Source organism: Podarcis vaucheri, assembly GCF_965113315.1.
Source record: "Podarcis vaucheri genome assembly, chromosome: 15".
Lineage (NCBI taxonomy): Eukaryota > Metazoa > Chordata > Lepidosauria > Squamata > Lacertidae > Podarcis > Podarcis vaucheri.
The window spans coordinates 46,562,809-46,589,990 of NC_138753.1; the positions used below are offsets into that span (position 1 = coordinate 46,562,809).

The following is a 27,182-nucleotide window of genomic DNA, read 5'->3' on the forward strand; positions in this document are numbered from 1 at the left end:
GAAGATCAAAAGAGACTACGAGGCTCTGGGCAGGAAATTGAAGCAATTAAATGCACAAATTGTCATCTCATCTATCCTCCCAGTTGAACGACGTGGCCCAGGGAGAGAGGGAAAAATAGTGGAAGTGAACAGCTGGCTTCGCAAATGGTGTAGAGGAGGGAGAAAGGTTGTTTTCTGCTGCTCCAGAGAAGCGGACACGGAGCAATGGATCCAAACTACAAGAAAGAAGATTCCACCTAAACATTAGGAAGAACTTCCTGACAGTAAGAGCTGTTCGACAGTGGAATTTGCTGCCAAGGAGTGTGGTGGAGTCTCCTGCTTTGGAGGTCTTTAAGCAGAGGCTTGACAACCATATGTCAGGAGTGCTCGGATGGTGTTTCCTGCTTGGCAGGGGGTTGGACTCGATGGCCCTTGTGGCCTCTTCCAACTCTATGATTCTATGATTCGTCTTGCGAGGCACCACTGTATTAAATTTTTTTTTCAAATATTCTTCAAACTTCTTCCAATCTTCTTCCACCATCTCTCGGAGTCTCCCAGTCAGTTCAGAAATTTCCATATAGTCCATCATCTTCATCTGCCATTCTTCAATATTTGGTAAATCTTCTTTCTTCCAGTTCTTCGCTAGTAATATTCTCGCAGCTGTTGTGGCATACAGAAAAAAAGGAGCATACTTTTGGGGGATTTCACCCCCCCCCCACTATACCAAGTAAAAAGGCTTCTGGTTTCTTAATAAATGTGTTTTTATTTATTTTTTTAAAAAAAATATTTATTGCAAATTTTAAACAAAAGAGAAGCCAACAAACATATACAATACCATCACCATACAACAAAACAAAAAAAGTCAGAAGAATTTTAGAAAGTAAACATAGAATGAAAGGAAAGAAAAAAGTACATAAAAATCAGTTTATCCATAAATCATATTTCCATAATCTTTGGACTTCCTCACATCACCCTTTCCTGCGTTCTCAGTCATATAGTTATAAACAGCAATTTATTACCTTGTTTCAAATCTTATTGATAGTTCTCGAATATTATGTCCCCAATTTTCAATATTTTTATCATATATTAAACTGGTTAGCTTAAGAATAATATCACCTCAAATTTCATCATTTTCTTAAACATCACTTACTCATACATCTTATAGCTAAATTACTGATGCCATGTTGTTTTCTATCATGCATTCTCTTAGCATTCATACAACTTATAATGTTTTTGTAGGTAGTCTTTAATTTTTTTCCAGTCCTCTTCCACCGTCTCTTCTCCCAGGTCTCGAATTCTGCCAGTCATTTCAGCCAGTTCCATGTAGTCTATCAGTTGCGTCTGCCATTCTTCCAGAGTGGGCAAATCCTGTGTCTTCCAATGCTTTGCGATGAGTATTCTTGCTGCTGTTGTTGCATACATAAAGAAAGTTCTATCCTTCTTTAACACCCCTTGGCCGACAATGCCCAAAAGGAAGGCCTCTGGTTTCTTAAGGAAGGTATATATATACCTTTTTTTAATTCATTATATATCATTTCCCAGAAAGCCTTAACCTTTGGGCATGTCCACCAGAGATGAAAGAATGTTCCTTCAGTTCCTTTGCATTTCCAACATTTGTTATCGGGCAGACGATATATTTTTGCAAGCTTGACTGGGGTCATGTACCACCTGTATATCATTTTCATAATATTTTCTTTCAAGGCATTACATGCCGTGAACCTCACTCCGGTGGTCCATAACTTTTCCCAGTCAGCAAACATAATATTATACCCAATGTCCTGTGCCCATTTTATCATAGCCGATTTAACCGTTTCATCTTGAGTATTCCATTTCAACAGCAAGTTATACATTTTTGAAAGTACCTTGGTTTTGGGTTCTAACAGTTCTGTTTCTAATTTCGATTTTTCCACCTGGAAACCTACTTTTTTATCCAAATTAAAAACCTCCCTGATCTGAGCGTAATGTAGCCAATCTCGCACTTTGTCCTTTAATTTCTCAAAACTCTGCAATCTCCAAGTATCTCCTTCTTTTTCTAGTATTTCCCAATATTTCGGCCATGTGGCCTCCATATTGAGTCTTTTCTGAGCCTTGGCTTCCATAGGTGATAGCCACCTTGGGGTCCTGTTCTCTAATAAGTCTTTGTATTTTATCCAGACATTAAACACTGCCTTTCTGACAATATGGTTCTTGAAAGCCTTGTGAATTTTTACCTTGTCATACCACAAATATGCATGCCATCCAAAAGCGTTATTAAACCCTTCCAGATCCAGGACATCAGTGTTCTCAAGAAGAAACCAATCTTGACCAGCTTTCTAGATCCTTTTTGATTTCTGACCAGCATTTTTCATAATTATCCTTAAATAGATTCAAATTTTTAGCAGTCATGTTGACCCCTAGGTATTTCACCTTCTTCACCACATTTAAGTCTGTCTCTTTCTGAAACCTTTCTGATTCCACAGTTGTCAATTTTTCCCCCAAAACCTTGGTCTTTTGCTTGTTTAGTTTGAATCCCGCCACCCGACCAAACTCATGAATCAGTTCTAAAACCCTTTTCGTACTAGATTCTGGCTCCTGTAGTGTCAAAACCAAGTCATCTGCAAAAGCTTTAAGTTTGTACTGTTTGGCTCCGACCTGAATTCCTTCCACCAACCGGTCCCCTCTAATCATATTCAGGAGCACCTCCAGGACTGAAATAAATAACAAAGGGGAAATAGGGCAACCTTGTCGTGTTTCCTTTCTTAAAAAGTTTTTAAACACTTTTTTCAGTTCATTATAAATCGTTTCCCATAAGTCTTTTTACCTTGGGGCACGTCCACCACATGTGGTAAAAGGTTCCTTCTTTTTCCTTGCATTTCCAGCATTTATTATCATGAGTATGATACATTTTTGCTAACTTCACTGGTGTTAAGTACAATACATTCTGTAAATTGGATTCCTTTTTTCCACAATTTCTCCCAGTTCACCATCATAATATTGTGCCCCACATCCCTAGCCCATTCAATTATTACAGATTTCACTTGTTCATCTTTCGTATGCTATTCCAGCAATAAATTATACATCTTGGATAAGTTTTTCATTTTTGTTATCTAATAATTCCATTTTCAGTTTTGATTTCTCTGTTTGAAAACCAATTTTCTTATCCACTTTAAATGCTTCATTTATCTGGATGTACTGGAACTAATCATCTAATTTATCTTTCAACTGATCATAAGATTTCAGTGTAAATTGGTCCCCTACTTCCATCAAAATATCATTATACTTCAACCATGTGGCTTTCATATTCAGCCTTTTATGGGTCTTAGCTTCCAATGGTGATATCCATCTGGTGTTTTCCTTTCTAACAAATCCTTATATCTTATCCAAACATTGTACAAAGATTTTCTAATTATATGATTTTTAAATCCTTTGTGAGCTTTTATCTTATCATACCATAAATACGCATGCCAACCCAATACATTATCAAAACCTTCCAAATCTAGAACATCTGTATCTTCCAACAAAAACCATTCTTTCAACCAGCAAAAGGATGCTGCTTCAAAGTAAATACTTAAATCTGGCAGGGATAAACCCCCTCTCTCTTTCACATCTGTTAATAATTTAAACTTAATTCTGGGGTTTTCCCCCCTGCCAGATAAATTTAGATAATTCCTTTTGCCATTCCTTAAAACAATTCAAGTTGTCAACTTGAAACAAAAATAACAACTTAGGTAATACATTCATCTTTACCGCTGAAATTCGGCCCAACAAAGATAATTTCAACCTTGTCCAGATATCCAAATCTCTTTCGATATCCTTCCATAACTTTTCATAATTGTCTTTATACAAATTCAAATTTTTGCAATCATATTTACACCCAGATACGTCACCTTTTTCGCAAACTTCAGCCCTGTGGTTTCCTCTAAATTAAGTTTTTCATGTATCGTTTCCAACCCCCCCCCCCAAGACTTTGGTTTTATTCTTATTCAATTTGAAACCTGCAACTTGTCTGAACTCTTGAATTACCGTATTTTTCGCTCTATAACACGCACCCGACCATAACACGCACGTAGTTTTTAGAGGAGGAAAATCCGTAGGCATGCCACTCGTAGGCGTTTCCTCCATAACACGCACAGACATTTCCTCTTACTTTCTAGGAGGAAAAAAGTGAGTGTTATGGTGCAAAAAATACGGTATCTTCAGTGCTTTGATTGCACTGGTTTCAAGGTCCTGTAAAGTCAATACTAAAGGCTTTTAACTTATATTGTTTAGTTCCCACTACTATGCCTTTAACTTCCTCATCCTTCCTTATCATGTTCAAGAGCACTTCTAGGACAGAAATAAAAAGCAGGGGGGAAAGTGGGCACCCTTGCCTGGTTCCCTTTTCAATCCTAATTTCTTCTGAGACCACATTGTTAATTATAATTTTTGCTTTCTGCTCAAAGTAAATTGCATTAATACCATTTTAAAAGTTTTGACCAACCCCCATATTACATATGTTCTGCTTCATAAAGCTCCAAGAAACATTATCAAAGGCTTTCTCTGAATCAATAAACATTAACATTGCTTTAGTTTTCATTTTTACCTCTAATCTTTCCAACACATCCACTATGTTCCTAATATTATCTTTCATATGCCTCTCAGGTAGGAAGCCTGATTGATCTTTATGTATGTGCTTATTCAAAACCTTCTTCAATCTTGTAGCCAAAATATATGCAAATATTTTATACTCCACATTCAACAAAAAAATTGTTTGGTAGTTCTTTACTTGAGCTTTTTTGTGTCCGGTTTGGGTATCAGAGTGATGAATGCCTCTTTCCAGGACTCGGGTGCTTTGTCCCCCTGTAATATCTTGTTACAAACATCCATCAATGGTTGTATCAGCCAATCCTTAAATATTTTATAATATTTGGATGTTAAGCCATCAGGTCCCGGTGCTTTGCCTATTTGCATTTGGGCAATTGCCCCTTCAACTTCTTGTCTTGTAATCAGTTCATTTAGTAGGTTCTTTTTATCCGCTGGAATTTTCTGAAATCTATTTTTGTCCAGAAGCTGTTTCATTTTTTCCTTTTCTTCTTTTTCTTTTTTGTAAAGCTGTTTATAGTACTTTTGAAAGCATTTTCGAATCTCTACTGGGTTCTCAATATTCTTTCCATCCTCCATAATATTAATTATTGTACTCTTCTTCAGTCTCTTTTTCAATAGCCAAGCCAATAATTTTCCGCATTTATTTGCCGATTCAAAAGTCTTTTGTTTCATCAATTTAATTTTCCATCCAATTTCTTGATTTACTATTTGTGAATACTGAGATTGTAACACCTTAATCTCCTTTTGAATCTGGTTGATTTTTTGGATTACATCTCAGTTTTTTCTCTTTCTCCTTTAATTGAGACAGAATTTTTTCCTTTTGCTCATTCTGTGCTTTCTTCCTGATAGAATTCTGCTGAATCAGGAAACTTCGCATTACTGCTTTACTTGCATCCCATACGACCCTTGCTTCAATTCCAGAATTCAACTCAAAATAGTCCTTTAGGGTCTTCTGAGCTTTATTTACAATCAAATCATTTCTCATTCATCCGCCATCTAAAAGAACCCTCTAGAGACAATTTTAACTTTGTCAGCACAGCATTATGATATGACAAATGATTGGACAAATCTCAGATTTAGTCACTCTTGGGGTCAAGTCTTTAGTTAGCCATATATAATCCAGGCGGCTACATGATAGATTTGCATCTGAAAAAATCTTTCTCCATTTTTGGATTCCTCAATCTCCAAATGTCCATCAGGTCAAAATTGTCCACCATCTCAAAAAATGTCTTTGGTAGCCTCCCATCATTAGTAAGTTTTTGCCTTTGGGTTCTAGCCATCATTGTTGTTCAAATCCACCATCAAGATAATTTTGTAATCCAGGTAATCCGTAAGGGTGGCCTACAAATTTTTAAAGAATTCCGATTTGCCCTCATTTGGTGTATAGATTCCAAGCATCAAGAGTTTTTGGCCTTGTACTGTCAATTCCACTGCAACATATCTTCCAACTTCATCCTTAAAGATCATTTTGGGACTCAATTTCTCTTTAACATAAATCACACCACCTCTTTTTTTAAGCTTATCTGAAGAGATAAATTCCTGGCCTAATTTTTTATTTTGCAGAACGTTCCTGTGGGTTCTTATTACATGAGTTTCTTTTAAACATATCACATCTAAATTCTGTTTTATCAGCACATGTTGAATTTTATTTCTTTTAGGCCGTGAATTAAGTCTGTTCACATTCCAAGATAAAATTCTTAATGCCATATTATCTCAGTCCAAATCTGGAGGTCCGACTCCCGCCCCAAGTCGTGATCCTGATCCCAGACCTGCACCTGTAGCTGATCCAACTCCTGCTCCTGTGTCAAATCCAAAATCACTAGCATTCTTTTCTCTTTTCTTCAATTGACCTGATTCGAAGTTTCCTTTGCTGGTATTTAAATGAAAGGCCTTGTGGAAATTCCCATCGAAAGAAGATATTGTTTCTTCTCAATGCACTTGTAAGATCCAAATAGTTATTTCTTTTTGCCAATAAAAATTTTGGGATTTCTTTAAATAAAACAATTGAATGTTGTTGTACTTCAAAATTCTTCTTGTAATGCAATCCCAAAATTTTATCACTTTGATCCTTTGTTTGAAAGACTACCAGGCAATCATATAAAATTTTGAGTCCTTTTTTCCTCTGGGTCCAAATCTATAGGCCTTTATAATTGTGGGTTCCACCTCTTCCTTTGTTAGGTCCCAAAAGGACACAAATTCCTGGACCAAGCACTCTTTCAAATTTCCTTGTTCAATGTCTGGTAGGCCTCTCAAACGAAGATATGTCTCTCTTTCCTTAAGTTGTAAAAAAGCTATTGCTGTTTGGGCCTCTTCCTGTAATTTTTTTAAGTCTGAAAGTTTAACAGCTTCAATCTCTGATAGTCTTTTCTGTAAACCTGCAGCTTCTTATTTAACCTCTTGGAGGTCTTTGCACAGAATTCCAAAGTCTTTTTTAAATTCCTGGAGACAGAGCGTATTAGCTCAGACCTCTGTTGCAAGACTCTGCAGACCCTGCTTATTATCTTTCATAAACTCCAATATTTGCTCTTGGAAAGCCTGGTCTTTAGAGTCTCTTCTTGTTTGTGGCTTTTTCCCAGGCTCACCCGCCATAGCACCGCTAGTAACTCAGATTTCCAAGGTCAAAGATACTTTTATTTCAAAACAGTCAGGAGTAATGAGATGGAAGTCAGACAACAGCTCCAGTTTGCAGGACAAAGCAGTTAAAATACAGTCCCAATTTTTCCAACCTGCCGTTCTTATTTATTTTCCTTTTTCACTCCTCAAGCAATTCAGATAGAGGTATGTTACCAGTTTTCACTTTAAGGGTTAAAATGTTTCAGTTTGACTGCTGCAGCAACTTCAAAATATCCAAGTAGGAAACAAAAGTAACAAGCATTCCTTCTATTGTTACATCACAATGGCTGTTTGCCACTCTGACCGGGTCACCGCTTCCAGAGAGTCAAGCGGCTTTTAAAACACATTTTTAAGAGCTTTTGCAGGTATTTCAGTAATGTTAAATCCTCTCCCCCCTTCACCTGCTTTTGGGGGGTTAATAGATCCAGTCTTTGGAAGTTTAAAAGTCTCTAGATCTTTTCTCTTTGCTTCAGAAATGTCTCTGCTTTCCCATTCTATCAGCGGGTAGGGACTGACTTCCGTTTTTAAATTCCCTTACCCATGCCCAGATTGTTCCAAATTTTAATCCAAATATAAAGGGTACTCATAGTGCAGTCCTTAAATGATTTTAGCATTGGAAGAATTGACCACTAATGCCTCACAGTCTCGCAGCTTCGTACCATCAAAGGAAGCGTTCTATCCGTTGCGTTGCAGCTCCAACCCCCTCGATCTCAGAGCTCAAAACAGAGCTTACCGGGGAGGGGGGATCCCGCTTTTGACGCCCACCTGATCCCACATTCTCATGCTCGACCTCATGCTCGATTTGAGGTTTTTCCTGGGGGTACGCTACACTGGAGCAGTTTTCCCTGCCTTTGATGTACCGAGGTGTTCTCCGACGAAGAGACCTTCAACTGTGATGGTGCGTGATCAACTGGAAGCTCTTCTGGTAGGATCCCTTCTTGTCCCTCTTAAAAAAAATAAATACAACAATTTTATTAAAGTCGATATAAATGTAGTTTACTCACATTCATTCAGTTCACAGTTGGATCCCTGAAAGCAGACTTATGTTACAAAAGTATATTGCATATGTGGAAATATCCCATAAAGGAGTTAGTTAGTTCCTAAGTGACTGCAAACAAGCAGTCACTTCTCCTCACACATAGAAAAACAAAATGGAGAAGAGCCGAAAGAGAGAGAGAGAGAGAGATGTGCTCCCTGCCTTGCTTTTGTTCCCAGGCAGAGATGGGGCCGGATTAGACCATGCCCTCCTCTAGTCACATGCAGAGGAAGTTTGTCCCAGCTCAGGAGGAAACAGGAAGTTTTCTTCTGGCTGGTACAAAGCATCCTCTATCATGTTCACTCTAGGAATGTTGTACTTGACTGCTATGTGTTTCACATCCCACATTGCAGAGGTTTTCAACCTTTTTGAGTCCATGTTCCCTTGACCAACTACATTCTTTCTGCAGCTGCACTGTGGGGAAACACACTCCAAGCCTCAGAAGCCCAGTTATGTCACCCCTTGCCTGCAGAGTCAGCAGCCTCTCACCCCTTTTCAAACACCCTCCCTTGTGGAGTATTTCCTCAGCCACCTCTCCTTGGGAGTCCTCTAGGCAGCTGCCGCGACTGCCCCTGGTCTCTGAACTACCCCAAAGAGGCCCTGGGAAGAGGATGCCCCCAGCCTTAGCAGCCCAGTGTGCGTGAGGCCAGCACCTTACTCACCTTGGGAGTCAGCCGTGGGTGGCGCCAGGCCTGCAGGGTGGAAAGGCTCCCTTTGACGCTGGGCATTCAGCTCCCAGAAAGGCATTGCACACAGCAAGCACAAGAAAGGCCAGCGTGGCACCTGCCTGCCTGGCTTCCTACTTGTTCAGCCATTCTCAACAATAAGGGCTGGTGGACTGGCTGGCTGGGCTCCCTCACCCACTTGCTTGCTTACTCTGAGGCCGCCTCAGCTCCTGGCAACCAGCATCCCCTGGCCAGCCTCAGAGGCACCATTTGCTTGCGGAGCTTGTAGCCAGGCTGCTGCAACAAACAGCTGTGCAAGCCTTTGGGAGGCAGAGATGCAAGAGGGCATCAGAGGAGGGAGGGAAGGTGCCTACAGCACCCCTGACCATCATTCAAGGCACCCCAGGGTGCCATGGCACATGGGTTGGAAACTGGTGTAGTAGATAGAGTGTTAGCCTTAGATGGTGAGATTTGGCATATAGGGTCAACGTGGCCTAGCCCTTTTATCTCAATCTAATCTGGTTTGCAGGGCCACTCCTGAGTATAAAATGAGATAACACCATATACTCACTTAGCTTATTAGCAGTAGACTGCAATTGAAGCATGACAGGAGGTTGTTGAGGACCCTGAAGACCATCTCACCCTGCTAAGGTTGTTCAATTCACTGCTATCCTACAGACGCACATGCACAGAAAGGCGAGCTCTAAGTGCATTCAAATCACTTCACATCTCTTTTCCATATATGCCTGGCCCAACGTCTGGTTCAGCTGTCATATCAAGTTGCATGTGGCCCAGTGTTCTGTTGCCAACACTGGCAGTCTACCATAACTATTGTCTGTTTTATTGTTTACTTTTGCTATGATGCACACAACTGTTTTTCTCTCCAGTACAACTTTTTGGGTGGAAGCAGAGAAATTGTAACCGACAGCATAGCACAGCTTATTGGTTTTGTCAACAGTGTAAGTGACTGCCATGTTTTGTTTTTCTTTTGTACTAACAAGAGCCACTTGGATGTTTTCACTTGGCTCTCACTCTTAACAGCCTTGTCTTGCAAGCATATGTTCTGGCAAAGTAATTGCATAGTATTGGATGATAGGAATACATGCACACTCATGAGGTCATGGCTTGTGATCTTATTTAAACATTACAATGTTACATAAAGTGTTCCTCTTGGAAAGGGAGCATATAAATAATGTACGCAAATAATTAAATGGCCAACACTGATCATTATGTTCTGTTATATCAGATAATTAGGTCTTGATCCAGTTAGATTAGTATAGATTACATTCCATTTAAATCGAGACACCACTTAGTTTTGACTAACTTAAACAGCATGCATGGTTTCAGTAGTACTTTCCCTACAATAGAAGACAAGATTGGCATGTCTGACGCTTTTAGGACATAATGTTAAACCATGGTTTAACACAGGGGTGTATGGAATGTTAGGGGAGGGGTAGTACCTCTGGTAGGGGACACATCCTGCTCTTTCTGGGGTAGTTTGTCCACTTTGGTTGCCACCCTGCACTCAGCTCTCACCCGTGGTTCCTAGAAGCTGTCAACATACAACAGTGGCCACACCCCAGGAACAGCTTTGGCTGGCTGGCTAAACCAGGTGAGGGTAGCTAATGGGTCTCAACCCCTTGGTGAGTTAGGGACTTCCCCTGCATGCAAAGCAGGCTCCAGCAGACTGAGCAGATGAGACCAAGAGGGGGTCCAGCAGTCAAGAAGGCGGTTTCTGCATGTGTTGTAGAGGGAAGTGAGGGGCAGATAGGGCTCATCAACCTGTGAAGAAGGAAAACTCTGATCCTAAACCTCTGCTGCCTTGTGGGATATCTTTGAGAGAAGAAAAGGCTAAGGAATAAACCCTACACAAATCCAGAGTGGAATCCCTAAGACAGTTGGATGGCACCTTGTACACCTTCTTTCAGCAGCTGCTGCAGCCAAGCTGGTGCCAAACGCCTTGCTCCGCTTTCCTTTGGAGCACATCAGTGAGGCTGAGAGGAGGATCTTCTCATCTGGGCAGCCCAGGACCTCCAGACGCACTGCCCAAGCTTGTGTCCCAGGGAGGTCAGTTCAGTGCTGCTAACACAGCGGTTTGACATCACATCTGGAGGCACACTCCATTGTCTCTCGAGACAGATGATGCCAACACACAGTTTAGCACAGAGGTGCTCAAAAGGATGTCCTCCAGCAGTTGTTAGATCACAGCTCACATCTGTCCCAGCCAGCATGGCCAATGGTTTAAGAGAATGGGAGTTCAACAATGTCTGGAGGGCACCACACTGGCTACCCCTAACACTTCACACTAGTAGCAGTGAACCTTGGGTTCACACACTCTTTATTTCTCTCCCCTCTTCTGGCACAGCCATGAGAAGGAGATCAGAAACTACTTGCTTCCTATTTCAAACTAATTAGAGTTTCTTTTATGTCTGAACTGGGACCAGGGTGAGGTGGGGTGGAGGAACTCTGTTTAGTTAAAAGTACTGTTTGTTGAAACAAACCAGGATCAAACCTTGGTGTGGGATCTTGACTTGTTAACAAACCATAGTTCAAACTAACCAACCTCCCCAGTTGAGAAGTCTCTGTTTAGTTTAAAACCACAAGTGGACACGCTAAAAGAGGAATGGGGAGGGGGCAGCATTTGAGCGCAAGGATCTATATGTGCATGCAGTCTGGAAGTTTCATTCTCATTCTCAAACCTTTATTGAGTGGCTGGTCCTGAAAGACCTACATTGGCTCCCAGTATGTTTCCGAGCACAATTCGAAGTGTTGGTGCTGGCATTTAAAGCCCTAAATTGCTTCAGCCCAGTATACCTGAAGGAGCGCCTCCACCTCCATCATTCAGCACTGGGGGCCTTCTGGCGGTTCCCTCACTGTAAGAAGTGAGGTTACAGGGAACCAGGCAGAGGGCCTTCTCGGTGCTGGTGCCTGCCCTGTGGAGCACCCTCCCACCAGATGTCAAGGAAATAAACAACTATCTGACTTTTTAGAAGGCATCTGAAGTTTTATTCTGTTTTTAATGTTCTGTTGAAAGCTGTCCAGAGTGGCTGGGGTAGAAATAATAAATTTATTATTATGATGATTGTTATTAGTATTATTATTGGCATATGTACAAGATTCCAGCAGGTTCAATACAAAAAAATTACTCATCAGAAACCTGCATCTAACACTTAAGTTACATGTAATATAACATGTTGCTGAAACCTGATTACTATCGCCATCTTATACCTACATTTGTCTGAATGGCCACTCCTTACTAACAAACTTACAGATTAATAAGCTTAGATTGAATTATCTGATACCAGGACATGGGTGACTGATTCTATTTGTCACAGCACTCACCACTCACTGCCCACTATCGGCATGCACCCAGACAGTGTGTGTGTCGCAATGTGTGTACTGTGGTGCCCCTTCCAGCTGTCCGGAGGCTGCCTCCCTGCGGCCACTCCCACATTTGCCTCATGGGCACACCAGCCCTGAGCCCCTGGCTTCTTGCACGTGTAATGGCAGACTGGTGAGCTCTGGCACAAATTAGGACCAGCCTCTTACTTACAATCACCCAAATCTTTATGATGAATTCGTCGAAAATTAAGATGGAACCACTGAACATGTATTTTTCCCTGCCTTTATTTGAGTTTGCATTCCTTCCATCTTTTCAGATATTTTCTAGCCTTAACATTACAGTTGTTCTATCTTCTTTGGAATTCTGGACGGACCATAATAAAATCTCAACATCAGGAGAGCCCGATGTGTTACTACGAAAATTTTTACGTTGGAAAAATTCATATCTTGTTCTACGGCCTCATGATCTGGCACTTTTGTTAGTGTAAGGAGGTATATTTTCTCATATAAAGCACTCTAATATTGCTATAGCATGCATACTCATATACACTGAGAGATAGTGACTCACTAACATAGGCGCTATCTCCCTGGGGCTCTGGGTGCCCAAGCACCCACAAGAGTTCACATGTAGGGGCTGGGCAGCCACAAAATGCAGGGGCAGGCGCGTGGACACCACGCCCAGTCGAAGAGAGAATGTGGAGTTTGGGCGGAGGGTGGAAGAGAGTGTGGTGTTCGGGTGGGAGAGGTCCAGTCACCTCACTGCTGAAGCTCATGCCCTGCACTACGACGTCATGACATCACAGTTTGGGTGGGGCATGCTGGGCACCCACAGTGTGGGGCCCGAGTCAGTGTCGCTGCTCTCTAAGATTTCAGAGAGGCGTCTTTCTCAGACTTAGCTGGAGCTGGCGGGGATTGAGCCTGGGACCTTTTGTGTGGAAAGCAGGTGTTCCACCCTGAGCCATAGTTTTTACCCTTTACTGAAATATTTATTATAGAACATTGTGCCCTTTAACAATATTTCTTCCTTAGAGTAGGTAGCAGATATAAATAACGTAGCCTTCCCTCAAAATGCAGTGCTGTTAAAACTAGGGATAGACAGATCAGTTTTAGTCCACTTCATATAGCCGTTGTGCCTGTGCTCACATTTTACACTTGTTGTTTGCACATTCCATGTGCAGAATTCCCCCCTCCCACTGAAAAATCATCCCAAATGTAGTAGTTTAAAAAAAAAACACTTTCATGGTGGTATGAGCGATGAAACTACATGTTTTCTTTTGTTTAATAACTCAAGCAGCTAGAAAATGATAACTATGTTCTCCCTCCACTGTCAGTCGTAGAACGCCTCTGAATACACTTGGTGGGACTCACAAGTGCTCTTGCATTGAGATCCTGCTTGGCCACTATGAGAACAGGATGTTCCACTAGATGGGCCTTTGGCCTGATCCAGCAGCCAGGCTGCATGTTGAAAAGGGGCTGCAAAAGCATCTGGGAGTGTTATGGTGTATTGTCTCTCTAATGGGCTTCATATGGGAAAAGCAGGTGACAGCCCTGATGGCTGATGGGGGGGGGGAACCTTTTTCCTGTACTAATTCCCTGCAAGGGCTGTTATGTCACCATGCCTTGTCGCTGCCCCATTCCCTGCTTCATGTGGCTGACTCCTGTTTTACGAAGGAAACTATGTATTAATGTCAGCCCTAAGACCAGTTAGTGGAAATCCTGCCTACTTTCCTAGGAGCATGCCCTGTTGAGCTTAATGGGACCTACTTCTAGGTTTGGAATTATGCTATTAGGATCAAAGGATTTTCAGCCTTTTTGTGCAGTTAACTAAAAAATATAGCATTGCAAGAGCACCAGCAGCTGGCCAAAGGCAGTGAACCAACCTTTCCATAGGTAAAGCTAAAATAAAAAGTGCCTATGATCAGTCACTGTGTTGTAGATAGCATACCAGAGTTAAACCAGAGAGATCCATTTCCAGATTCCTCTTCAGCCTTGATACTTCAGCCTTGAAGTATCTTGGGCCAGCATTCTGTATTTGTTTATCAAGGAATAAATCCAGCATTGCGCTGTTACAAATGTTATGTCAGTGCAAGCATTTTTGCTTGCCCCATGGAACCATCTCCCCCCTCCCCTCTATGCTGTTCTTGGAGCACTCTGGACCCTGCCTCCAGCCAAATCAGAGGGCATGGGGGCAGAGGGGAGAAAGCCCCATTGTGCTGGTTTAAGTCTTTGCACAAGTTTGGACCAGTTAGTTGAATCCAGTGCAATATTTATATCATGCCCCTTCCTCACGAAGCATTTTGTCACAGAGTTGCCCGAGTTCCTTGGATGAAGATGTGATGAAAAATGTCCTCATATCAAATAATAGCTGTGCCACGTTAAATGCTCTTGATGTGGGGCAGCATATGGAAGAGAAATCAAATGCATCTTTGGACAACTGTAGGAAAAGCCCATTTAAGACATAAGAGAAAACTCCAGCAGAAGGGTATGAGAGAGACAGAGGTTTTGCCAACCTGGTGCCCTCCAGATGTTTTGGATTGCAGCTTCTATGATGAGAGTTGTAATCCCAAACAACTAGATGGCAGCAAGTTGGCAAAGCACCTGTCATAGATGCAATACAGAAACTGCACAAGGAAATGTTGTCATCCCTCCTCTTAAAAACTCACACTGATTGAGTGGTAGGTACAGAAAGCCACAACCAGTGGACAGCAAGCAGAGATAATTGAAAGCATAGAAGCACAGCTCAGAGGCCCCTGCCAGGAACATGTTTCCCTTCTGCTGAAAGATTCCAGCAGATGTTAGAGCTAAATAGCAGATTGCTCACCTGGGATTGTGGGCAAATGATGGTGGAAGGGACCAGCTTGGTAACAAGATCTGAGAAGGCCACTGTGTATGTAATGTTCTCCACAGCTTCTTGATTATGTGAAGATTTTGCCATTTGTTTTGAAGACACAATCCCTTTGGCTACTCCAAAGTGTATGGCCCACCATCTACTTTTGTGTTTTAGTTACAGGGAGAAACCTAATTATGTAGGAGCAGGATTTATGGGGAAGCTGTGCCTCCGGAATTTTGATGCAGGAGTTGCTCTGGTACAGTATCGCTGAACTTTCTTAGCTGAAGTGTCTTGTTGCCTGTCTTGGATTTAGGTATTGCAGGGTTGGGTAACCTGTGACCCTTCAGATGTTGTGAGACTACAGCCCCCATGTTCCTTGACCATTGTCCTTGCTGGTTGGGGATTGTAGAAGCTGGTATCCAAGAATGCCCTACTGAAACCTTAGAGACCCAATCGGTATTGGCATTCTGCCAACTTTTGAAGAGGCACTTCTCAACTTAAGCCTCTTTTAATTGCTGTTTGGATTGTTTTATTGCATATCTTAATTATGGATGTTTATACTTTTATATTTCTGTAACTGCTTTTTATACATCGTAAACCACTGCAAAGCCTATTTTGCCATAAAAGGATGGATAGATAAGATTAGATTAGTAATAGCAACATCTGGAGGGCTACAGGTTCCCTGTTCCTGCTGTAAGTATAAGTCACATGCCTCTGGGTATTCGTTTTCCAGTGCAATTCTTGGAGGAGCTGCATTCAGTAGCTTAGGATATAATCCTGTACTGGAGTCATGCTGGCAGAGGGCTTTAGGATTTGACAGAAACAGAGTCCATTCCTCCCTTATATAATTTTTGTACACGTTGTCCCTGACATTGCCGGTCATTTAAGTGTGTAATAAGTGCATATGCTTAACATGTCTACCCCCACACCATTTTTTAGGACTGTACGTTGTCAGCTTTCCAGCTGCCTAATACTGTGTCCAACTGCACACTAAACTGTTATGGTTCTGGACTGTCAGGGGTTAACACTCCAGGAGCATTCTTATCAACTGGGTGCACTGCCCACATGATCCATGCTTGTTCCTTTGATCTGTGCTCTGGGGGCTGAGCTCTCTCTGGAGAGCACTCTGCCTGGGAACTTTAGCAAGGTCGTTTCGTTTTTTGTTAAGAGGCAGAAAGCTGCGAACATGCAACTGGATTCTGCAGGTTTTCTATTCTGTTTTGAGTGCTACTAAATAAAGAGTTTTGGATTAGAAGCACTGGTGTCGGAGCTGTGTTATTCAAGACACCACGTCGACACAGACAAGCCATTTTCTGCTGCGTGTGAACTCTGCTATTATCCGGCAACTGAGGAGAGTGGCAACATGCGGAGTGGAAGCATGTGGGTGCCATTAAAAGTTTGTCGGAGTGGCAATAAATCAAATTTATTGCAGTGCCGTTGCAGCAGACTCAGTGGGTCAAAACATATACGACCCACAAACTTTAACATAAACAAGCTCCTCGCATTTCAGAAATGCTACGAAATTTTTTTCAATTTCATTGTTTTTTCAATTTCATTGTTCTGCATGGGACAATGACAATAAAGATATCGTATAACAAAAGCTCTCCTAGTACACCAGCAGAACCATATGCTGGCAGACTGGACAGGATGGGGAGGGGCACACTTCATTCTGTGCCCCTGCAATCCCTGACCACACTCCTGTTGACAGCCAAACTTGCTATTCTGCAAGCCATGCCTGCATCAGTGAACACCTTGCCTATGTCGCCACAGCAAAGCATAGGATGTGATGTAGCTCAGCACCCAAACACACCACTACCTTCTGTATATACACTGAGGTCCAGCTTCGAGGGCCTTCTGGCGGTTCCCTCCATGCAAGAAGTGAGGTTACAGGGAACCAGGCAGAGGGCCTTCTCGGTAGTGGCGCCTGCCCTATTGAATGCCCTCCCATCAGATGTCAAGGAAATAAACAACTATCTGACTTTTGGAAGACATCTGAAGGCAGCCCTGTTTAGGGAAGTTTTTAATGTCTGATGTTTTATTGTGCTTTTAATTCTGTTGGGAACCAACCAGAGTGGCTGGGGAAACCCAGTCAGATGGGCAGGAAATAAATTCATTCATTCATTCTCCTCTCCTCCTTCTTGTGAGTGCTGTGCTGAAGCCTGTCCTCCAGTTTCTGGAAAATTTTATTCTCCTTTGAAAGAGCCTTCCATTATTATTTCTTTGCCTCATTCTCAGGCTACTTTAGAATTTTGTTACTGTTTCAGTGGGTGTCTGTTGAGTTTATCTTAACATTGCAAGGTGTGTTTTTCTTTCCATTAAGCATTTATCCAGTGCCCCTCCATCCTCTCAGCCTTCCAACACTCCCTGATCTGAAAAAGCCTCCTTCAAGTGATTCTATGATTCTATGTGTGGGAATCTGGGGAGGCTGCAGAATGGCTGTAAAATAAACACTCTTCCTGATCTGCTGCTCCTTTTAAGCCTCTGGTGGTCATCTACTACCTTGAAAAGTAATGCCAATTATTCTAAAACCCGTTGTACAATTTCATAGAATCATAGAGTTGGAAGAGACCACAAGGGCCATCGAGTCCAACCCCCTGCCAAGCAGGAAACACCATCAGAGCACTCCTGACATATGGTTGTCAAGCCTCTGCTTAAAGACCTCCAAAAAAGGAGACTCCACCACACTCCTTGGCAGCAAATTCCACTGTCAAACAGCTCTTACTGTCAGGAGGTTCTTCCTAATGTTTAGGTGGAATCTTATTTCTTGTAGTTTGGATCCATTGCTCCGTGTCCGCTTCTCTGGAGCAGCAGAAAATAACCTTTCTCCCTCCTCTATGTGACATCCTTTTATATATTGGAACATGGCTATCATATCACCCCTTAACCTCCTCTTCTCCAGGCTAAACATGCCCAGCTCCCTTAGCCGTTCCTCATAAGGCATCGTTTCCAGGCCTTTGACCATTTTGGTTGCCCTCCTCTGGACATGTTCCAGTTTGTCAGTGTCCTTCTTGAACTGCGGTGCCCAGAACTGGACACAGTACTCCAGGTGAGGTCTGACCAGAGCAGAATACAGTGGCACTATTACTACCCTTGATCTAGATGCTATAGTCCTATTGATGCAGCCCAGAATTGCATTGGCTTTTTTAGCTGCCGCGTCACACTTATAGAATCATAGAGTTGGAAGAGACCACAAGGGCCATCGAGTCCAACCCCCTGCCAAGCAGGAAACACTGTTGGCTCATGTCAAGTTTGTGGTCAACCAAGACTCCTAGATCCTTTTCACATGTACTGCTCTCAAGCCAGGTGTCCCCCATCTTGTATTTGTGCCTCTCATTTTTTTTGCCCAAGTGCAATACTTTACATTTCTCCCTGTTAAAATTCATCTTGTTTGTTTTTGCCCAGTTCTCTAATCTGTCAAGGTCGTTTTGAAGTGTGATCCTGTCCTCTGGGGTGTTGGCCACCCCTCCCAGTTTGGTGTCATCTGCAAATTTGATCAGGATGCCCTTGAGTCCATCATCCAAGTCGTTGATAAAGATGTTGGATAAGACCGGGCCCAAGACAGAACCCCGTGGCACCCCACTAGTCACTCTTCTCCAGGATGAAGAGGAACCATTGATGAGCACCCTTTGGGTTCGGTCAGTCAGCCAGTTACAAATCCACTGAGTGGTAGCATAGTCAAGACCGCATTTTACCAGCTTCTTTACAAGAATATCATGGGGCACCTTGTCAAATGCCTTGCTGAAATCAAGGTAGGCTACATCCACTGCGTTCCCTTCATCTACCAGGCTTGTAATTCTGTCAAAAAATGAGATCAGGTTAGTCTGACATGACTTATTTTTCAGAAATCCATGCTGACTATTGGTGATCACAGCATTCCTTTCTAGGTGCTCACAGACTGTTTGCTTAATGATCTGCTCCAGAATCTTCCCTGCTATTGATGTCAGACTGACTGGGCGGTAATTATTTGGGTCCTCTTTTCCCCCCTTTTTGAAAATAGGGGCAACATTTGCCCTCCTCCAGTCTGCTGGGACTTTGCCTGTTCTCCAGGAATTCTCAAAGATGACTGCCAGTGGTTCTGTGATCACATCTGCCAGTTCTTTTAATACTCTTGGATGCAGTTCATCTGGCTCTGGAGACTTGAATACATCTAAATTAGCCAAGTATTCTTGTACTATCTCCTTAGTTATTCTGGGCTGTGTTTCCTTTGCTGAACCATTTGCTCCAAATTCTTCAGGTCGGGCATTGTTTTCTTTATCGGAGAAGACAAAGAAGGCATTGAGGAGTTCAGCTCTTTCTGTGTCCCCTGTTTGCATTTCACCATCTTCTCCTCTGAGTGACCCCACTGTTTCTTTGTTCTTCCTTTTGCTACGAACATACCCATAAAAGCCTTTTTTGTTGCTTTTAACCTCTTTAGCAAGCCTGAGTTCATTCTGTGCTTTAGCTTTTCTGACTTTGTGTCTACACGTGCTGGCTATTTGTTTGAATTCCTCTTTGGTGGTTTCCCCCCTTTTCCATTTTTTGTACACATCCTTTTTAAATCTTAACTCAGTTAAAAGTTCTTTAGATAGCCACCCTGGCTTCTTTAGGCACCTTCCATGTTTCCGTCTCATTGGTATTGCCTGACGTTGTGCTTTTACTATCTCCCTCTTAACAAACTCCCAGCCATCATGAACTCCCTTTCCTTTTAGTATTACTGTCCATGGGATCTCACCCAGCACTTCCCTAAGTTTTATGAAGTCGGCTTTCTTAAAGTCAAGAAATTGAGTCCTAGTATGCTTGGCTGCTCCTTTCCGCTGTATAGTAAACTTCAGAAGAGCATGATTACTCGCGCCTAATGATCCTTCCACTTCTACCCCACTAACCAGGTCATCAACATTGGTTAGGACCAGATCTAAAATGGCTGTTCCTCTTGTTGCTTCTCCCACTTTCTGGACAATGAAGTTGTCTGCAAGTCCAATGAGGAATCTGTTTGACCTTATGCTCTTGGCTGAGTTTGATATCCAACAAATATCCGGGTAATTGAAGTCCCCCATTACTACTATCTCCCTTCCTTTTGCATGCTTGGCCATCTGTTCCAGGAAGGCATCATCTATGTCCTCCGTTTGGCTTGGGGATCTATAGTAAACTCCCACAATGAGGTCACTGTTATTCTTCTCTCCCTTAATTTTGACCCAAATGCTCTCACTTTGGCTTTGAGGTTCTAAATCTTGGATCTCTTCACAGGTATACACATCCCTGACATATAACACCACTCCTCCTCCTTTCTTGTCTGGTCTGTTTCTCTGAAATAGATTGTATTCCTCCATTATTACATTCCAATCGTGGGACTTATCCCACCAGGTTTCAGTGATGCCTATTATGTCATATTTAGTTTGCTGTACCAAGAGCTCAAGCTCATCTTGTTTATTTCCCATGCTTTGCGCATTAGTGTACAGACATTGAAATCCATTAATCATTCCCCGTGTCTCTTATTTAAGGATTTTTTCCTCCCACCACTAGGTCTGCGTGCTGTTTGCTCCATTTGGTCTATGACATTTGGATGATCATCTTCATCAATTGATAGACTCCTTCCTTCAGGAGCACTGTCTCCCTCCCCCACATTAGTCAGTTTAAAGCCCTCCTGATGAGGTTTCTGAGATTTTTGGCATTGCATATTACATAACATTTATTGCACTGTGGTTTAACCCACAGCGCCACCTGCGTCCCTTTTAATATGATCTTAGGTTATACAAAATGAGCTTAAATACTGAGAAGCTCTAACCCACCCACCCCGACCATTCCTCCTAGACACTGGCAGAACTTGGCAGGGATTTGGGAGAGTTCACTAGTTGGTGCAAATCACAAGTCAAACGGTAAAACTGCCATCACCTCCTTTCCTGCGCCACCCTCAAATGGTGTTCTAGGAGGAGAACCTCCCTTCGATATTTACCAGGTTACCCAGCCCTGAGTCACTTTACCATGACACAGACATTAATTCAACTGGTAGGTGTCCAAACGGTCAGGCACCAGTTCAGCTTCTCTGAGCAAAGGCACAGAATACAAAAGGCAAAAAGTCCTTTTCCAAATTTATTGAAAAAGCTACTTAAAAGTTTTGCACGGTTCTTAGAAGTTACAAACAGAAAATAAAAACATGGTAAAATATAGCTAACTAAAAACCATACTCACACATCAACAATAGTTCAAAGCACAGCGAGTAGTCAGGAGTCCTTTCACTGGTTAAACGCCCTCAGGCAAAGTACCAGGGCAAGATGTTTTGCAATTTGCTTCTGAATGTAGTGGTTAAGAGCAGTAGTCTCGTAATCTGAGGAACCGGTTCGTGTCTCCGCTCCTCCACATGCAGCTGCTGGGTGACCTTGGGCCAGTCACACTTCTCTGAAGTCTCTCAGCCCCACTCACCTCACAGAGTGTTTTTTTTAAAAAAAATTAATTTTTTTATTAAGTTTTCCAATATACATTTATAGTGTCCAATGTAAATTTATCACATATTTTCTCTTTTAGACTTCCTTCAACCTCTCTGACAATCATCCATTATTCAAATTTTTAAATACGCATTTCCTAATTTTATATTGCATTTTATAAACCTTCACACACTTAGTTTTCATCAATACAATAGTCCTCTATCATTTACAGAACTTCTTGAAATCCCACTAGCGTTATTTGCTCATCACATACACGTTTCAGATAGTCTGAAAATTTTCCCCAGTCTTCTATGATTCTATTTAATGAATTTTTGATCTCGTATATATCTGATCTTTCCTGTTAGTTTGTCCAGTTCAGCATACTCCACGATTGGAATGTAATAATGGGGGGATACAATCTATTTCAGAGAAACAGACCAGACAAGAAAGGAGGAGGAGTGGCGTTATATGTCAGGGATGTGTATACCTGAGATGTGAAGAGATCCAAGATTTAGAACCTCAAAGCCAAAGTGAGAGCATTTGGGTCAAAATTAAGGGAGAGAAGAATAACAGAGACCTCATTGTGGGAGTTTACTATAGATCCCCAAGCCAAACGGAGGACATAGATGATGCCTTCCTGGAACAGATGGCCAAGCATGCAAAAGGAAGGGAGATAGTAGTAATGGGGGACTTCAATTACCCGGATATTTGTTGGACGTCAAACTCAGCCAAGAGCATAAGGTCAAACAGATTCCTCACTGGCCTTGCAGACAACTTCATTGTCCAGAAAGTGGGAGAAGCAACAAGAGGAACAGCCATTTTAGATCTGGTCCTAACCAATGTTGATGACCTGGTTAGTGGGGTAGATGTGGATGGATCATTAGGCGTGAGTGATCATGCTCTTCTGAAGTTTACTATACAGCGGAAAGGAGCAGCCAAGCATACTAGGACTCAATTTCTTGACTTTAAGAAAGCCGACTTCATAAAACTTAGGGAAGTGCTGGGTGAGATCCCATGGACAGCAATACTAAAAGGAAAGGGAGTTCATGATGGCTGGGAGTTTGTTAAGAGGGAGATAGTAAAAGCACAACGTCAGGCAATACCAATGAGACGGAAACATGGAAGGTGCCTAAAGAAGCCAGGGTGGCTATCTAAAGAACTTTTAACTGAGTTAAGATTAAAAAAGGATGTGTACAAAAAATGGATAAGGGGGGAAACCACCAAAGAGGAATTCAAACAAATAGCCAGCATGTGTAGACACAAAGTCAGAAAAGCTAAAGCACAGAATGAACTCAGGCTTGCTAGAGAGGTTAAAAGCAACAAAAAAGGCTTTTATGAGTATGTTCGTAGCAAAAGGAAGAACAAAGAAACAGTGGGGTCACTCAGAGGAGAAGATGGTGAAATGCAAACAGGGGACACAGAAAGGGCTGAACTCCTCAATGCCTTCTTTGCCTCAGTCTTCTCCGATAAAGAAAACAATGCCTGACCTGAAGAATTTGGAGCAAATGATTCAGCAAAGGAAACACAACCCAGAATAACTAAGGAGATAGTACAAGAATATTTGGCTAGTTTAGATGTATTCAAGTCTCCAGGGCCAGATGAACTGCATCCAAGAGTATTAAAAGAACTGGCAGATGCGATCTCAGAACCACTGGCAGTCATCTTTGAGAATTCCTGGAGAACAGGCGAAGTCCCGGCAGACTGGAGGAGGGCAAATGTTGTCCCTATTTTCAAAAAGGGGAAAAGAGAGGACCCAAATAATTACCGCCCAGACAGTCTGACATCAATAGCAGGGAAGATTCTGGAGCAAATCATTAAGCAAACAGTCTGTGAGCACCTAGAAAGGAATGCTGTGATCACCAATAGTCAGCATGGATTTCTGAAAAATAAGTCATGTCAGACTAACCTGATCTCGTTTTTTGACAGAATTACAAGCCTGGTAGATGAAGGGAACGCAGTGGATGTAGCCTACCTTGATTTCAGCAAGGCATTTGACAAGGTGCCCCATGATATTCTTGTAAAGAAGCTGGTAAAATGCGGTCTTGACTATGCTACCACTCAGTGGATTTGTAACTGGCTGACTGACCGAACCCAAAGGGTGCTCATCAATGGTTCCTCTTCATCCTGGAGAAGAGTGACTAGTGGGGTGCCACAGAGTTCTGTCTTGGGCCCGGTCTTATTCAACATCTTTATCAACGACTTAGATGATGGACTCAAGGGCATCCTGATCAAATTTGCAGATGACACCAAACTGGGAGGGGTGGCTAACACCCCAGAGGACAGGATCACACTTCAAAACGACCTTGACAGATTAGAGAACTGGGCAAAAACAAACAAGATGAATTTTAACAGGGAGAAATGTAAAGTATTGCACTTGGGCAAAAAAAATGAGAGGCACAAATACAAGATGGGGGACACCTGGCTTGAGAGCAGTACATGTGAAAAGGATCTAGGAGTCTTGGTTGACCACAAACTTGACATGAGCCAACAGTGTGACGCGGCAGCTAAAAAAGCCAATGCAATTCTGGGCTGCATCAATAGGAGTATAGCATCTAGATCAAGGGAAGTAATAGTGCCACTGTATTCTGCTCTGGTCAGACCTCACCTGGAGTACTGTGTCCAGTTCTGGGCACCACAATTCAAGAAGGACACTGACAAACTGGAACATGTCCAGAGGAGGGCAACCAAAATGGTCAAAGGCCTGGAAACGATGCCTTATGAGGAACGGCTAAGGGAGCTGGGCATGTTTAGCCTGGAGAAGAGGAGGTTAAGGGGTGATATGATAGCCATGTTCCAATATATAAAAGGATGTCATATAGAGGAGGGAGAAAGGTTGTTTTCTGCTGCTCCAGAGAAGCGGACACGGAGCAATGGATCCAAACTACAAGAAAGAAGATTCCACCTAAACATTAGGAAGAACTTCCTGACAGTAAGAGCTGTTCGACAGTGGAATTTGCTGCCAAGGAGTGTGGTGGAGTCTCCTACTTTGGAGGTCTTTAAGCAGAGGCTTGACAACCATATGTCAGGCGTGCTCTGATGGTGTTTCCTGCTTGGCAGGGGGTTGGACTCGATGGCCCTTGTGGTCTCTTCCAACTCTATGATTCTATGATTCTATAATCTTTGTATCCATTTGTTCTAATTTGGCTTCTATATTTTTTTCACTCCGCTTTATGTCATTTTTAATTTCTGCAAACATTTTTAATATTTCTCCATTAAAGTCCGACTCTTGTTTTGAACCTCTCCTATCTGCTGGTGTTACCCCTTCACCTGTTTTCTTTTGTTGGTGCATCATATCTTTTAATTTCTTTTACTCCAACCAAACCTAAATGATATACTGATATACTGAATATAACACAACTATGCTAGAATTCACAAAATTTCACACCAGTACACCACAGGTCAATATATGCACCCAAACAGTTCCCACACCAATACGTAAGAGGTCTAAATAGCAGAATATCCCAATAAAAATATTCTTATTTTCTCAAAGTGTCCAAGAAAGTAAAAGCATATTTGCACTTTTAGTCTTTTGTTAAAAAATTTAGAATGTTCCACACAGCCTTCACATTTAATCCAGATATTAACCAGTGTTTGAATCTTTTCTCTGATAAATAGACAATAAAGAGAGGAAACTCTTTGTGCCACCACTTAGGCTATTCCAATCAGACGTATAGGGGAGAAGATAAAGTCAAAGAGAGAAGATAATACCATTAAAAAAAATGTATCCAATTTGTTATTTTCTACGACAGTTGTTTTTATTATACTCCAATTATAATCCAAATGTGATCTTCAGGATCTCTAATCCAAAATTATTCCAACAAGGAAAAACTTGAATAATGGAACAGTTGTTGAAAAATCACTAAAATTACATCCAAAGCAGGATTCTCCAGGGGGAAGATCTCAGTCCAAAAAACAAGCCTTATCCATGTGTCAAAAACACTGCAAAAAGCTTCCACAAAGATGTTAAATGCTGGAAACCTCAGGGGAAGGGAGGAGTGGGGGGGCAGTTCTTTAGCAATTTAAAAGTTTTGTTTTGAGGCTCACAACCTAACCAGTACATGAAGTGGCATTGTTTATTGTCAAAAATTAAATTTTAAAGTCCGTTATATCCCTTGAAGCTTTTATTTTATCCTCTTGTAACCATACGTGTTTTTTACAATATAACAATGGCGATGGAAGTCCTTCTTTTCAATTGCGCAGCTCTTTATTAAAAGTGAAACTAAAAGTTCTTCTGAACTTCCTTTCCTTCCTTCCCCTCCGTTTCATCAAAGATTTATCAAACTTTGCAATAAAATAACTTTCTACTTCCTCTTCTGTTTTTACTCTTTTCACTAATTTCTCAGTTACTCTGTAACTTCTTAAAGGTTTTAGAAGAAAAAGCGACTGTAGCCGCTAGCAATTACTCACACACTGCTCTCCCGATCTGCCGACATTACTGCTTCCGTTCTGATTGCAGATACAGCTGACCTCCTTTGTTGTTTCTCTTTTGCTCCGAAACCTTTCTTTAACCTTTAGGCTTCAAATTCCTTTCCAATTAGGTCCGAATTTTTAGGTTTGAGAATTGGCCGCTTCCCTTGCAAGTTCGGAGCTGCGCCTTTGAAGGATAGTTTATGGCTTCCCCTTTGCCCGCTTATCTCTCTGCCGTTCTCTTCACTCCTACAGAAGCTACTTGATGGCCAGATGATTTGCGATTTGGCTTGCCGGGAACCAGACCCTCTATATTCTCTCTTTTTAAAAAAATGATATTTATTAAAATTTCAGATAAAAGAATTACATAAAATCAAGAAATACAAGAATAAAAAACAAAAATAAAAATACAAGAAAAATGTAAAATACAAAATACAGAATAAAAAAGTAAAAACACAAAGGAAAAGGAAAAAAAAGAAAAACAATGAATCAATCTTTCCATACCTTACATTCATATCCTTATTTTCCTGACCTCCTCATACCTCCCTTTTTTCTGTTCCAGTTCAGTTAGTTAATTCAGCAATTTCTTTCCCTCATTATTCTGATCTTTAATCTTATTATAGCATTAAATTTTTACCTATTAAAAATCCAATTTTTCCATATTCTTTTATATCATTACAGCTAGAAACCACTTAACTTCAATCAAACATCATTCTAACATTCATTAATTTTGCAATATTTCTGTAAATAGTCTTTAAATTTCTTCCAATCTTCTTCCACCGACTCTTCTCCCTGGTCTTGGATTCTGCCAGTCATTTCCGCCAATTCCATGTAGTCCATCATTTTCATCTGCCATTCTTCCAGAGTGGGTAAATCTTGTGTCTTCCAATACTTTGCAATAAGTATTCTTGCTGCTGTTGTAGCATACATAAAGAAAGTTCTGTCCTTCTTTAACACCGATTGGCCGACTATGCCCAGGAGAAAGGCCTCTGGTTTCTTCAAGAAGGTATATTTAAATACCTTTTTCAGTTCATTATATATCATCTCCCAGAAAGCCTTAATCCTTGGGCACGTCCACCAAAGGTGAAAGAATGTACCTTCAGTTTCTTTACATTTCCAACATTTGTTATCGGGCAAATGGTAGATTTTTGCAAGCTTGACTGGGGTTATGTACCTACCACCTGTATATCATTTTCATAATATTCTCTCTTAAGGCATTTCATGCCGTAAACTTCATACCTGTGGTCCATAACTGTTCCCAGTCAGCCATCATTATATTATGTCCAACGTCTTGTGCCCATTTAATCATCGCAGATTTCACCGTTTCATCCTGAGTATTCTATTTCAAT

At 41.6% G+C, this 27,182-nt stretch overlaps 1 protein-coding gene across 8 annotated transcripts in view; it reads left to right on the forward strand.

Annotated features, from left to right (window-relative positions):
- LOC309519430 (disintegrin and metalloproteinase domain-containing protein 2-like) overlaps positions 1 to 27,182 on the forward strand; it is an 88,727-nt gene that overhangs the window by 26,585 nt on the left and 34,960 nt on the right. For 6 of the 8 annotated variants that reach the window (XM_082200398.1, XM_082200391.1, XM_082200393.1 and 3 more), the window contains 3 exons: positions 9,744 to 9,815; positions 12,516 to 12,682; positions 15,203 to 15,284. The exons of 1 other annotated variant lie outside the window; for it this stretch is intronic. In XM_082200398.1, the coding sequence (XP_082056524.1) occupies positions 9,744 to 9,815; positions 12,516 to 12,682; positions 15,203 to 15,284 (321 nt within the window). The remainder of the gene's footprint in view (positions 1 to 9,743; positions 9,816 to 12,515; positions 12,683 to 15,202; positions 15,285 to 27,182) is intronic. One more of the 8 variants, XM_082200392.1, reaches the window with a different exon arrangement.